Raw genomic sequence first — 13250 nt, 5'->3', positions numbered from 1 at the left:
CACGGCTCCCTTACCCACCACCCTCACTTGACAGACGATGAAAAGTATACCCTAAGAGATGGCACGCCATGCCAAATACCATATGGTGCATTAACTTCAACAGAAGAAAAGAGTAACAAAAGCTCACACGAGAAGTTGGGCCCATGCCCGTATCATGCCCAGGCATCTGGCCAAAGCAATTAATCCTGTGAAAAATAATTCTAAAAAGCCCATAGCTTTATGTGAAAAAATTTAAAAATGCTAATGTTCAAGTCCCCTCTTCTGTGAGCAAAATTCTGTTCTATTGCCCCGGGGCTTGGCATTCCTCAGGTACCATTGTAATCTGCAGTTGAGATTGAGAGCCTGGTAGAATATAGCAGGGAAATGCGTGGGGCCCAAAGACACAGGAACGGGTCTGGGCCATTGCAAGATCACCGGTGTGGCTCTGGGCAAGCTGATTAACTGCATCTGTTTCATGTATCCATCAGTCCTTCTGTCACACAAAATCCAAAGCCAAGATGAGACAATGCTCATGAAAGTGCCTTGCAGACTCTGAAGTGCTGTGTGTCTCTGAGTCCAGATCCTTTAGAGACAGCCAGGGGAACACGTCCCTAGAACTTCCTTTTGATATTCAGTCATTGAATTCAACTCAGTCCTGTTTATTGAATTTCTACTAGGAAAAGGACAGGATCTTAGGTGCTGGTCACCTGAACAGGAAGACATTCTACAAAGACAAGGGCATTGATCACATCCCTTGGAGGGGGCGAGGGGTGTGGGCATTTATATAAGCGGTCATTCCAAAGATGAAAAGAATTATGGCCACAGATGAGAACAAAGGAAGGGTTGCTTTCTCTGGGGGATGCAGATCAGAAGCGAGGACGCAATGTTGAGTCTGCCCAGGCAATTGTAGGTGGGAAATACCTGGGAGGGTTGTTCTGGGCTATGTAAGGGTGTGCTTTGCTATGGCCGGAGGCTCAGGTAAAAGAGACTGCCATTCCATACACAAAGGAAGAAAAGTCCTTGGTTTAGAGGAAAGGAAAATGAAAGTTTCTGGTAGGTTTAAAAACAAAGCAAAGCAAAGCAAAACAAAAACATTAAAGGACTTTACAGGATCAGGAGAGTGGAATTAACTTTTAGAGACTTCGCTCTTGCTCTGAGCCAGCCATAGGTAAGTAGAATTCAAAGTTCCACAGATTGAAAGCCCTTATTGGCCAAGGACTGAGCAAAGTTACTACATGACTGAAAAAAAAAACAAATAGAAACTTTACCAATTTAAAGGAAAATGACTGGGAAACAGGTGCATGGGGACTTAGCACACCTACAGTGTGTTTTTCTGGCTCTTTTTGAGCTTTTCTGGTGGTCTTGACACCTACAAGTGATAAAAATAATTAGGATAGTTGAGGTTTCAGATTCTGGAAACACTTAATAAGAAATGCCTGCTGAGGAACATCAAGCAACACAGGGAACAAGAAAGGTCGAGGAGCTTCAAGCCCATCAGAATTTAAAGTGGTAGGTTTCCAAATTCCAAACGCTCCTTTAAAAAACTGTGGTGTCTCTTTAAGAGCCATTTGGTGCACTTCATAGCCTGATTCATGTCACCAGCTGCCTCTGATTTCAGTGAGAAATGCAGAATTTATAGGGAACTGTAAAATGGGGACAGGTTTTTAGTTTTCTAAATTGAGGTTTCACTGGCAAACTTCTGAAGGCGCAAAAAGCCACAAGCGAGGTTGTAGGGAGCTGGCTTTTCCGGTCAGGAAAAAAATAATAAAATAAAATAAACACACAAACACATTATCTAACTCTCAAAGTGTTGCGAGAAAGAAATCGTTGCTCTTTGCCGAGGAGGAAAATGAAGAATCAGCCTTGTGGGCAAGAGGAGGAGGATCACATTGGCCAGTAGGCAGCACCCTGTGCTGGCAGAAAGAGAAATCCGAGCCTCAGCCACACCAGCCAGGAGCAGGCTTTGCACAAACTATCTGGTTTCAAGTTGCTGAGTCCCTGGGAAGGTGCCCCAGGGACAGGACCCCCGTTTTCATGACCCTGAGGATTGACGGAAAGCCCCCATCCCCAGCCACCCACAGGACAAGCAGGTGAGTCCGCAGGGAGACAAGGTCAGACCCAGCGGGGATGCTTTATACTTGGACTTGGAGAAGAAACCCGGTGGTGTCTTGCCCTTGCCTGAGCACTCACCTCATTTTCCTGCCTTGTATGCTCCTGGCTTTGGTCCCTTCTGCCGGACTTGTCTGTGAGCTCGTCCCAGTCCCCGGTGTGGTGTCAGCGATGCCTTATCTTTGTTCTGAGGTCCCTGTGTGTCTCTGGAATTGGCTGGCATTCTCCATTCAGGTCACGCCTTCCCCTGCCTGCAACAGATCCCCTCTCCCCCTCTCCCTCTGGCTTTCCCTGTCTCTGACTGAGCTTATGCACACTCAGAGGACCTGACCGAACTGTTTCCCTGGAAGATCTGCTGGCCAGTCCCTTCCTTGGGAGGGACTGCAGCCCTTTAGAAAAGAAAATCTGAGACACTTGGAGGTGTGTGTGTGTGTGTCTCAGTCACACACACACACACACACACACACACACAGAGAGAGAGAGAGAGAGAGAGAGAGAGAGAGAGAGAGAGAGAGAGAGAGAGAGAGATTTCTCATCAGCCTGATGGCTGTAACAGTTTTTTCTACTTCAGGACCCTAGAAAAAGAACAATTAAACAGAAACAGCCAACTAAAGAGGCAGTGCTAGAAGCGTATAAAAAAGAATGCTCATGCCAAGCCTCAGCTTGTCTGTGGACATCCGCAGGTTTTTTTTTTTTAAACCCGAGCGGCTGGTCCAGACTGTGGGGGAGCACCAGTTTCTGCAGCTGCCCACTTCCTCTCCCCACTTGAAAGGCACTGTTTAGCTGCTAGCCTGCAGACGGCTAATCTACCCACTTGAGAGAGGGCTTCAGCCACGTCAGAGAGCCAGGTGACCCACGGGCCTAGAGACACCTGTGCCTGTGAGATGTAGGTGCCCCAGGCCTGTGTAGAAATCACACAGTGGGTCTATCTGAGCTGAGTGGAAAGAGGTAGCCCTCTTCATAAGGACAGCACCAAGTGGGGACTCTCTCTACAATCAACCCCTGCCCTGTAACCACGCCCCCCCCACAGTATAAGCTGTGCTCTCTGACTTCTCTGCATGACATAGACCCCTTCCCAGTAGTAACCCCCATCACACAGAAATGCCATCCAGCACTGAAGAGAGTGCAAATGTGGGACTCCCTGAGGGTCGTTCCTGTGCCAGGCCCAGATGGCATCAAAAGTACTGTCACAAAGTTCTGAGGGCTCTCTGTGATGCATCTTTTACAGGTGACGAAATGATCTTGTGACAAGATTATGTGATGGGCCAAAGTCATCCAGATACCCTTATCACTCCTGAAGAGGCTAATGCCACTTCAAGCCTGCTGTGACACCGTTCCCTCAAGGACCTTTGTGCCTCGTGCACATCAGTGGTGGGATTACAACTCCACTCTCCAACGAAGAAATGACCCGGAGAAGCTGGTCCTGCATCTAGAGAGGGAAGAAGAATTCGATCTTATCCATTCTATGATACCATGCCTCAGTCACATGTCATAACGCACACATCCACTCACAGAGAAACTCAGTTTCCACTCATTTGAAAAGAGCTAGAGACACCAATCCATAACTTAGCAGAGACCTGTGTTTTCAGCCCAAGCTGGCTGTGTGTGTGGCACTAAATGTTGCTCCTAGTTAGCTCAATGGAAGCCGTAATAAGGTGCAAGTGAGATTCCGATTGATGTTTTTCAGTCCTGCGGTCTGGTGTCACCTGAGTCAAGGTGACAAACACATTCTCCACCCTTAGATAGCACTCCTTTGGCATATGTTTTTTTTCTGGGGGAGGGAAGAGCAATGACTTGAGATCCAGTGTAGTTCTTACCTACTTTCTCTCCAGTGTCCCCATTTTAGCCCTCGTGGGTGTGTCAGCCTTGTGTACTGGGGTATGGTTACCAGCCCCTGTTGATAATGCAGGTGTGTGTGTGTGTGTGTGTGTGTGTGTGACGGAGCGAGGACTGCGCTCAGGCAACCTCTGAGTGGAATGCTCTCTGTTTCAGGCAGGATAAAAAGAAAAGCCTGTAAACCCCCATTAAGCAGACTGTCAGGCTCTTTAGACATCAAATAACTCTCACAAAACAACATTTTAATGATTTAAGTGTAAATGAATCAGAAACACATGGGCCGCATTTCTTTTGGAATACACAAGGGTTTTCAAAGCAACAGAGAAAAGAACTTGGCAAGACATACACAGTGCGCATTGGCCTTGCCCGGCAAAGGAGTCCCGCAGTTCTGCCTACAGCTGAGCCTGCCCTCCCTGGATTTAGCATACGTGTTAGGAACAGGGTTTATTCTGGATCTCGGCACAGAGGGAAGGACTTGGGAGGGAAAGCCATAAGCTGCCCCTTGTAAAGTGTCACAGAGAGCAATTAGGCCTCTGGGAATTGCTCCCGGCCAGCACTTTTTTAAGGCTGCCCATGAACAAGGGGAGGCATTTGAAGGTTATTCTGAGCTAAAGTTCTGGCAATACGCACCAGATCTGGTATGTGCCTTCCCTAGGAGTCAGCCAAGGCTCACTGGAGCTGCTGGAATGAACACAGTCACCAAAGCGCAGTGAAGGCTCTGGGTGTGGCCGCCACAGCTCCCCACTGGCTTGGTGTCCTCATCAGATCCAGGTGCAGGAGGCTGGCAGTGCTGCTCCGGGGTTTGGACCACTGGGCTCACGGTGTGTAGTTGTTGCGGCTTTAGGCAAGGCACCTACCTTCCATCCACAGAGGATGATATGGGTGTGATAAGAGGCAGTGATGGCAAGCTGCTTGTCTGGGCAGAGCCTGGAGACCAGAGGAGCCCTCACCAATTAGTGTCACTTGGCTTCCTCTGTGGTTTGGACAGTGTCGTCATTAATTACTCAGAATCCGATCATGGACATTAAGAAAGATCATGTTTGGAAAGATTCAATTAGTTTCTTTAAAAGTTTGACAAAAAATGGTTTATTAATAATATGCATGCAAGGAGTTCTGACTTCTGAGCAAAGAAATCGCAACAACAGGGGTGGGCTCAGAGCCCTCGCACATCACTCAGGAAGCCCTATCAGAAAGGCAGCGTCTACGGAAATGAGTCCCACAGCTTTTCTACCCTGGAACACTGGGGTTTACATTTTTCTCACAAAGTATTTATTTTGTAGCGTCTGAGTGAAAGTTTCTGGAACTCTATGAATGTGTCAGAAAAATGTAAAGAATTCGGTCAATGGGTTTTCCTTTTGCGGGGCGGGGTGGGGGGTGGGGGTGGGGGTGGGGGTGGGGCAAAGCCTGGAACCCGGGCTGGGCGGGGTGGGGGTGGGGCAAAGCCTGGAACCCGGGCTTCCTCCTGTATATCTGAGAACCGAACAAAGAACTTGAGTGGACTTTAGAATTCCAGCTGTGGTGGAGCACAACTCTCATCCCCTGTCCTCAGAAACGAGGCAAGAAGACAGCAGCGACTTCAAGGCTAGTCTAGGCTGCACGGTGACACCCGCATCACAAACCAAAGCAAACCAAAAATTAAACCTTAGGTCGTTCAGCACATTAGCCAGCCGTATGCCAAATACCGCAACCTCTGACCTTTCAGGTCATCATAATAATGTGAGAAAGTTAAAAAAAAATGCCCATGGTTCGTCCTGGAAGACTCAAAATTGCACCATTTTTTGATGCATACAGCATAGAGCATCATTATAAACCCAGGGCCATTTTCCTGACTTCTTTCTCAGCACATTAATTTTCAGTATATAGAAAAGGTACTGACTTTCATGTTGATTTTACATCCTGCTACTTTGCTGTCACTGTTTATCAGTTCTAAGGTTTGTTGTTTTGTTTTTTGACTAAGTCCTTAGAATCTTGTACACATACAAGACACCATTTATTTACAAATATGCTAAAGTAGACATTCTTCAACAAGCAGTTCCAGGAACAGTAGGTATCCACACGCAGGAGAAAGAAACCAGACCCCAGCTCTCACACTGTACACAAATCGATTCAAAAGGTGTGTCAACAGACTTTATGTAAGATCTGCAACCCTGACTCTGTTAGAGAAAAACACAGGCAGGGTGTATCAAGGTCTGGATATAGGGAAAGACTTTCTGAAAAGGACTCTCTCGCCTTAGAAAATAAAATCAAGGACTGACAAATTATTTTGTGAAATAAAAAGGCCTTTGCCCAGCAAAGCAGGTAACCCAATGAGGCAGCAACAGGAAGTAAGAGGAACTCTTGGCCCACTACATGCCTGAGAGAAGTTCAACGCCTAGACTGTATAAAGAATGGAAAGTCCCAAATACTCTAAAGCGAAACATCTCAAGTAGTAAATGAAATGAACAGACAGTTCACAAAGATGATGATGTACAAGCAGCCAATGAGCAAGTGGAATCATAATCAGCGTCCCTAGCTCAGCATCCCTAGCCATCAGGGACAATGCATCTTACAGCTACACTGAGATCCATTCCATCTCAGTCAGAATAGCCATCGTCAGGAAAAGGATAAACACTTAACCATCACACCAAAATACAGCATTCTATATATATTTATGATATATAACATAATGTAAAAAAAATATATATGGAATGTATAGACTCCACAAATTAACATACATGTCTTCTAGAAGAAAATACCTGAAGGATGCAAATTGGTTCTTGGTTTCATGGGGACATGGAAGGTTGTGCTCTGTAATGGTGGGAACTTGGAATGAGACTTGTGACATTTCCACACATAGGAAAGGCGGTCTACCTCTAAACCTGAAGGTTCGCCCCCATAGCAACCCACATCCTGCAGTGAAGGCCCATTTTGCAATGCCTCACAATCTCCCAGAGCAGTACTGCCATATAAAACCCATCCAAACCAAATAATGTGATTTCTTCTAATATATTTGTATATAGTTTATTTCAAATTATTTTTCATGTTGTTGTTTAACCTTGGCTAAGTCTATAACTTTGTTTGTTTCTTTGTTTAGCATATGGACAGTTTTCTTATTAAGGAGCTGGACTTTTCCCCTATTGGATATTCTTGATACCTTTGACAAAGACTTTGCTGACCGCATCTGCACTGCCTTATGTATGTGGGTCTCCATTATGCACCATTAGTTCACATGTCTATTTTTTGTACCAGTATCAAGTATCAAGTTATTTTGATTGCTGTATATTTAAAGGTTACTTTCGCCACAGTGTAAAATCAAGATTTGTGCTGCCTCTAACTTTGTTCTTTGATGTAAAGTTTTTTGAAGCTGTTTGAAATATTTTGTGGTTCCATAAATTTTTTTGGTATTTTTCACTTCTGTGAAAAATGTCATTAGAATTTTACAGTGACAGCCTTATATTTGTATACTAATTTGAACAGAGTGGGTATTTTGTTTACCTGTACATGACTTTGAGTAGCATGGACATTTTACTTACTTATACCTTTTATATTTTTTCATTTTGTGTATGTACGTATGTGTAGGCATATGTGTTATGTGCAGGACAGCTTGGGGGAGTAGATTTTCTCCTTCTAACAGTTGTGTTTCTGGAATTGAAGTTAGGTCTTAAGTCTTGGGAGCAAGCCCCTTCACTCACTGGACAATCCTGCTGGCCCAGAAATTGAAAAAAAAATCAGTTTTTCAAACCCATAATAAGGGACATATACCCATTTGTTTATAGTCTATTTACTTTCTTTCACTAGTCTCTTACGATTTTCAGGATATTAAAGTTTTGCCACCTTAGTTAAATTAATTCCTAAATGTTTTAATGTTTTTGTTGATATTGTCAATGTGTTGTCTTCATAGTTTCATTTTTACTGTTTGATATTAATGTATAGAAATGCTACTGATATTTGTGGGTTGTCTCTGTGCCCTATAACAAGATTTTAAAAGTAATTTTAGCAGTTTTCTTTTAATAGACTTCTAAAGCTTTCTATATGTAAGATCATGTCAACTTAACTTTATAACTTGTATGCCTTTGATTTAATTATTTAATTTCCTTTTTCTTATTGTTCTCTCTAGTACCAGTACTCTGTTGAAAAGCAGCAGTACAAATCAATATTCTTATTCTGAAGTAAGAGGAAAATCAAGGCTTTAAAAACCAAGGTTTTTAACAGTTCAGTATGATACTCCTATAAGCATGTCATAAACCATGTCTTTGTTAGGCTAAGATACATTACTTCTATGCTTACTGTTATGGATTCAGGAATAGCTGCACAGTGACCACTCAAGTACCAGACTGAGATTGATGAAAGTTTATTTGAGTACTGAACAAGAACTGACCAATCAGGGCCACAGCCTGGGTTTGAGAACCAGACTATGATGCTGGTCTATTTTGAAGGCAGGCTTTTTTAATAAGAAAAACCAGGTAACCAGGTGAGAGGCAAAGGGGAGGGCAGCATCACATCATTTTGATTAGCTAAACACAGAAGAATCAATTTCGTTCTGAGTACAATGTATACAGGTGGCAAACAAAACGTTTCAAGCTGATTGGCTAGGGTGTAGGCTTGGGGACTTTCCAATTCCTCACTGTTCTGGGAGAAAGGAATATAGCAGGGTATTGCGGTTTTGTTTATGTAGAACATAAGTCAATAATTTAAGCAGAATGTTCAACAAGTATTGAATTGTATGTAAAAGGCTATCCAAGCTCCTAGGTAGGTAGAACCTAAGAGCCTGAACTTAATTTTATGTTATAATCTAAATGGAGACTTGGAGATAAAAAATGGCTTCTGATATATTAAAAGCAACAGCAGGAGTCACAGCTATGCTAAGAACTAAAGTAGATCTCAACAGAGGGGCTATAGAGTTTAGGCAGGTTAAACAGGTTACAACACTTACTTAGCTGCTAGTATCATAAAAGGATGTCGAGTTTTGTCAGTTCTGTTTTTCTGTCTATTGAGGTGATCATACAGTTTTTGTCCATTTGACATCCCCAATGTCCTATGGTCTCTATTGTAAGCTTGGCATTACTTTGCTGCAAAACTTGTACCTCATAGATGCCAGTATCAAGCTCTGCTGACAGCTAATGATACAGCCTGCCCCGACTTGGCCCCAAACTGTAGTGGCCTCTGTATGCATTGCTTGCCGAATCTAGAAAACACTTGCCTAGGCAATTGTGTTTGGTCAGGGGACCCTTTTAGTGCTACTTTTAGTTCAAATTCTCTTCTTTCAAATGTATTTGAAAAAAGATAGAACCTGTGATAGACATGGTCTTGCCCTCAGAGAACTTTTCTTATTGTCCTGGGACGGAGCCATAGCTTTCTTTTTTTATGGTGCTACCTCTTCAAAAGCTTCACTTGTGTCTTGGCACCTGCCTGTCTGCAACTTTAAATTTGCTCATGCTCTTTTCCTCAAAAAATGGCGTGGCTTATGTATTTTTCGCCTTCGCTTGTTGCTCTTGTTCACTGCAGAGCTGGAGGTGAGTGGTGAACAATAACTGTGCCACAGCCTGAGACTGACTACTGCTGAACGAATTAGGGTGGGATCCACCTGTCACGATGTTCTTCTTGTAGGTTTCTAGGACCCTCTGGGTCTTTCTATTTCCCCATCTCCTATATTTGTCTTACTTAGAGTCTCAGTGGGATGTCCTCACATCTATCCCAATCTCCTGGTAAGTGAAGACTTTCATGGGCCAAGCCTTTTGGGCTAGTGCCCAGTTATAAGTGAGTATATACCATGTGAGTCTTTCTGCTTCTGGGTTAACTCACTCAGTATCATCATATCTAGTCCCATCCATTTGTCCACAAATTTCAGGATTTCCTTGTTTTTAATAGCTGGGTAGTATTCCATAGTGTAAATGTAGCACAGTTTCTTTATCCATTCTTCAACTGAGAGACATTTAGCCTGTCCCGGCTATTATGAATAAGGCTGCTATGAATATGGTTGAAAATATCCTTGTTGTGTGGTGAAGCATTTTCTAGTTATGTGGAGAGTGGGGACTCACTCTGACATGAACTCTGGTGCCCCATATTTGACCACCTTCTCTGGGTGGGGAGGCCTGAGGGCACTCAAAGAAAGAATAATCAGGCTACCAAGATGAGACTTGATAGCCTATGACCATATAGTGGGGGAGGAGGTCCCCCTCAGTCACAGTCATAGGGAAGGGGAATAGGGTGAAAGTGGGAGGGAAAGAGGAATGGGAGGAATCAAGCGATGGGATAACAATTGAGTTGTAATCTGAGTAAATTAATAAAATAAGAAAGGGGCTGAATTAAGTTTGTTTGGGTCCTGCTGAGGAGTTGAGCCCCATGTCTATCATTAGTGTTGCCACATATTAAGGATAGTATATTAAGGATAGTATCATTGTCTGGCTTTGATCACAAGTGATGCTGGCCCTACAGCATGGGTCTGGATGGTTTTCCTCTTTCTCAATGCTTTAGAAGAGGTGGAGGATGATAGATACTAGTGTTTCAGCCGTGAGCCTCTCGGTTTACACTTTTATCTGTTGAGAAGTTTCCCATTATTAGTTAAATCTCTTTATGTATTATTGGTGTGTGTGTGTGTGTGTGTGTGTGTTCAGAGTTCCTATTTCCTTACGTTAAGTCTTGGTAGGTTGTTTACCTATTTATTTTATGTTATTTCGTTGTTGGTATGAATTTTTCATAGCAATGTCTTATGGTCCTTTGTGTTTCTATAGTATTGGATATAATCTCTCATCCATAATTTTATTTACGTAAGTATTTTGCCCCTGGATAGATACTTGTGAGATGTCCATTTGTCTTTTCAGAAAGACAATTCTGAGTGTGTTTTTTTCTTTGCATGGTCTTTCTATTTCAATTATTCTACTATAATATTTATTATTTCTTATTAGCTTATTATTGTCATTATTGTTGCTCTGTTTTTGGCTCCTTGAAGTGTATTATTAAGTTGTTTGTGGTCTTATTCACTTTCCTTTTTGTTTAGTTCTTTCTTTTTCTTTTTTGTAAGATAGAGTCTCCGTATACAGAGCCTACAACTTTTGAGCCTCCTACTTCAGTTTCGTGAATGTTAGGGGCACAAGCAAGCATCACTGTCTCTAGTATTTATGTGAATGTGAGCATCTATTGCTTTAAATTTCCTTCTCATGATTGTCTTTGTTGCTTTTCATAGCTTTCGATGTGCTTTGATTTTATTTTCACTTCTTAGAGCCTTTTAAAATTTCTCTTTTGCTGTTTTCTTTGGCTCGATGAATTTTTCATTGCTTAATTTACATATGTTTTTGAATTTTTAAAAGTTACTTCTGTTGCTGAGTTTTAGTTTTATACTATCATGTTTGGAAAAAAAAATGCCTGGGGCTGGAGAGATGGCTCAGCGGTTAAGAGCACCATTTGCTCTTCCAAAGGTCCTGAGTTCAATTCCCAGCACACAACCATCTATACTGGAATTTGATGCCTGCTTCTGGCATGCAAGTGTACAAGCAGATAGAGCACTCATATACATAAAAATATATAAAATCTTTAGAAGAAAATAAAAAGGAAAAAAGGGCCTGATCTAATGCCTTTTTTTGTTTTAAGAATATTTCTCGTGTGTGTGTGTTGGGGTTTGTAAGTACATGTGTGTAGGTGCCACTGGAAGCCAGAAGAGGCCATCATATCTACTGGAGCAGGATCTATAGGTGGTTGTGGACTGCCCAGTGTGGATGCTGGCACTGAACACCAGTTCTGTCTCCTCAAGCTCCCTTAAAATGGTTTCTTCTCTAAGTTCTATAGTATCCTGGAGAATATACCATATTCACTTGAGTCAAATGCCTATTTTGTTCCTTAGTGACATTTTGTATATATGTGCCTGCCGTGTTTGGGTAATGGTATTATTAAAGTTACTTGTCGCCCTATTTCTTTTCTTTTCTTTTTCTTTTCTTTCTTTCTTTTTTTTTTTTTTTTTTGTTTAGATGCCTATGTGTTGTTGGGAAAGAGGCACAGAAATCACCTAGAATTATCGTATTTCACTCTATTTCTCTCTTTATATTTTTTTTTATCCTACTGGGTGAATATTACTTTATGCCACTGTAAAGACTAAGGTTAAAAAAATAAGAGTATTATAAGTTGTTGAATACCTATATTTTAACTTGGTTTTACATGTGTCTTTGAGGTTGGGCCATAATTCCAAAATATGCAGTTCTGAATGCCGTAATCCTGAACATTAGAATCCCCAAAGTATGACTGAAAATTTGTTAAGAGATAGTCAATTTCATTTTAGAAGAAGACTTGAGAAACATCATCCCACCTTAGACAATAAAATCAGCAACAAGAAGAGATGTAGTTTTACAAGCGTAATGCTCGAGTACTCTAATGACAGTATCACAAGCATGACAGTTACCAACAGTGAAATCGCAGTCATGCAGACTATAGCTCAGATGGGAAACGTATAAACACAGACCACTGCGGCTCATCGCTGTGCTCATCACCTTTACATGTGCAGTCGTGGCGTTGTAAGCTGCTTAAACTCCATAGCCCCTCCGTGGAGGCCCTCTTTAGTCCCTAGCATAACTGTGGCTCTTCTGCTCACACCAGCTAAGTCCAAGTTCTCAGACCCTACGTGGCAGAAAGCAGGAAGGTTGAATGCTTGCTGCTTAAAATAAAACAATAGACGACAAATGAACGTTCTGCTTGGGTTAAAGATAAACTACTTTCTATTGGAGTTAAGATGGCAACATCCTGCTATGTTCCTCACTCCCAGAAAGCTGGAAAGCCTCCAAGAGCTCCCCTACCCTATATCCTGGCCAATCAGCTCAAAATGCTTTGTCTAGCCACCTGGCCACATTGTGCTCAGAACAAAATGGATTCTTTTTGTCTTTGACTGGTCAAAATGATGTAATTGCTGCCCTCCCCTTGCTTCCCACCTGGTTACCTGGTTATGGTTTTTCTTATAAAAAGTATGCCTTAGAAACAGACTGACATCACAGCCCGGTTCTGAATTGAGACCTGTCTTGTCAGTTCTTTTTTTTTCCAATGTCACAGGCTGTGGTCACTGACTGGTCAGGTATGGTTCAGCTTTTAAATCAACTTCCATCTATCTACGCCTTTGTGTTCGAGTGGTCAGTAGGTGGCTATTTCTGAACCCCAAGAGAGGTAATGGATAATCTAAATCAGACCAGTTGAAAGCAGTGATTCCCGATCACATGGCCAGCCAGCACCCATTCCAGGCACCCCAGAGGGCAGAAAGATAGCTGACTCTGGACCACAAGCTTCGAGTTTCTCCTTGGGATCCAGCTGGTGCGTACTTGGACAAGGATTACAGCAGAGACAGCAATGGAGCCTCACTCAGATCCTTCCCC

General features: G+C 42.6%; 1 protein-coding gene across 3 annotated transcripts in view; it reads right to left on the bottom strand.

The window, feature by feature from the left end:
• Positions 1 to 2596, bottom strand: part of MASP1 (MBL associated serine protease 1) — a 70073-nt gene extending 67477 nt beyond the window's left edge. The window contains exon 1 of one of the 3 annotated variants that reach the window (XM_084800594.1): positions 2170 to 2596. In XM_084800594.1, the coding sequence (XP_084656720.1) occupies positions 2170 to 2174 (5 nt within the window). In that variant the 5' untranslated portion in view covers positions 2175 to 2596. The remainder of the gene's footprint in view (positions 1 to 2169) is intronic. The other 2 variants (XM_084800593.1, XM_084800595.1) reach the window with 2 other exon arrangements.
• Positions 2597 to 13250: the final 10654 nt, after the last annotated feature.

Source organism: Acomys minous, assembly GCF_964271855.1.
Source record: "Acomys minous genome assembly, chromosome: 11".
Classification (NCBI taxonomy): Eukaryota; Metazoa; Chordata; class Mammalia; order Rodentia; family Muridae; genus Acomys; species Acomys minous.
Note: the sequence above shows the minus strand (reverse complement) of the source record. Positions and strands in the feature narration are given on the sequence as shown.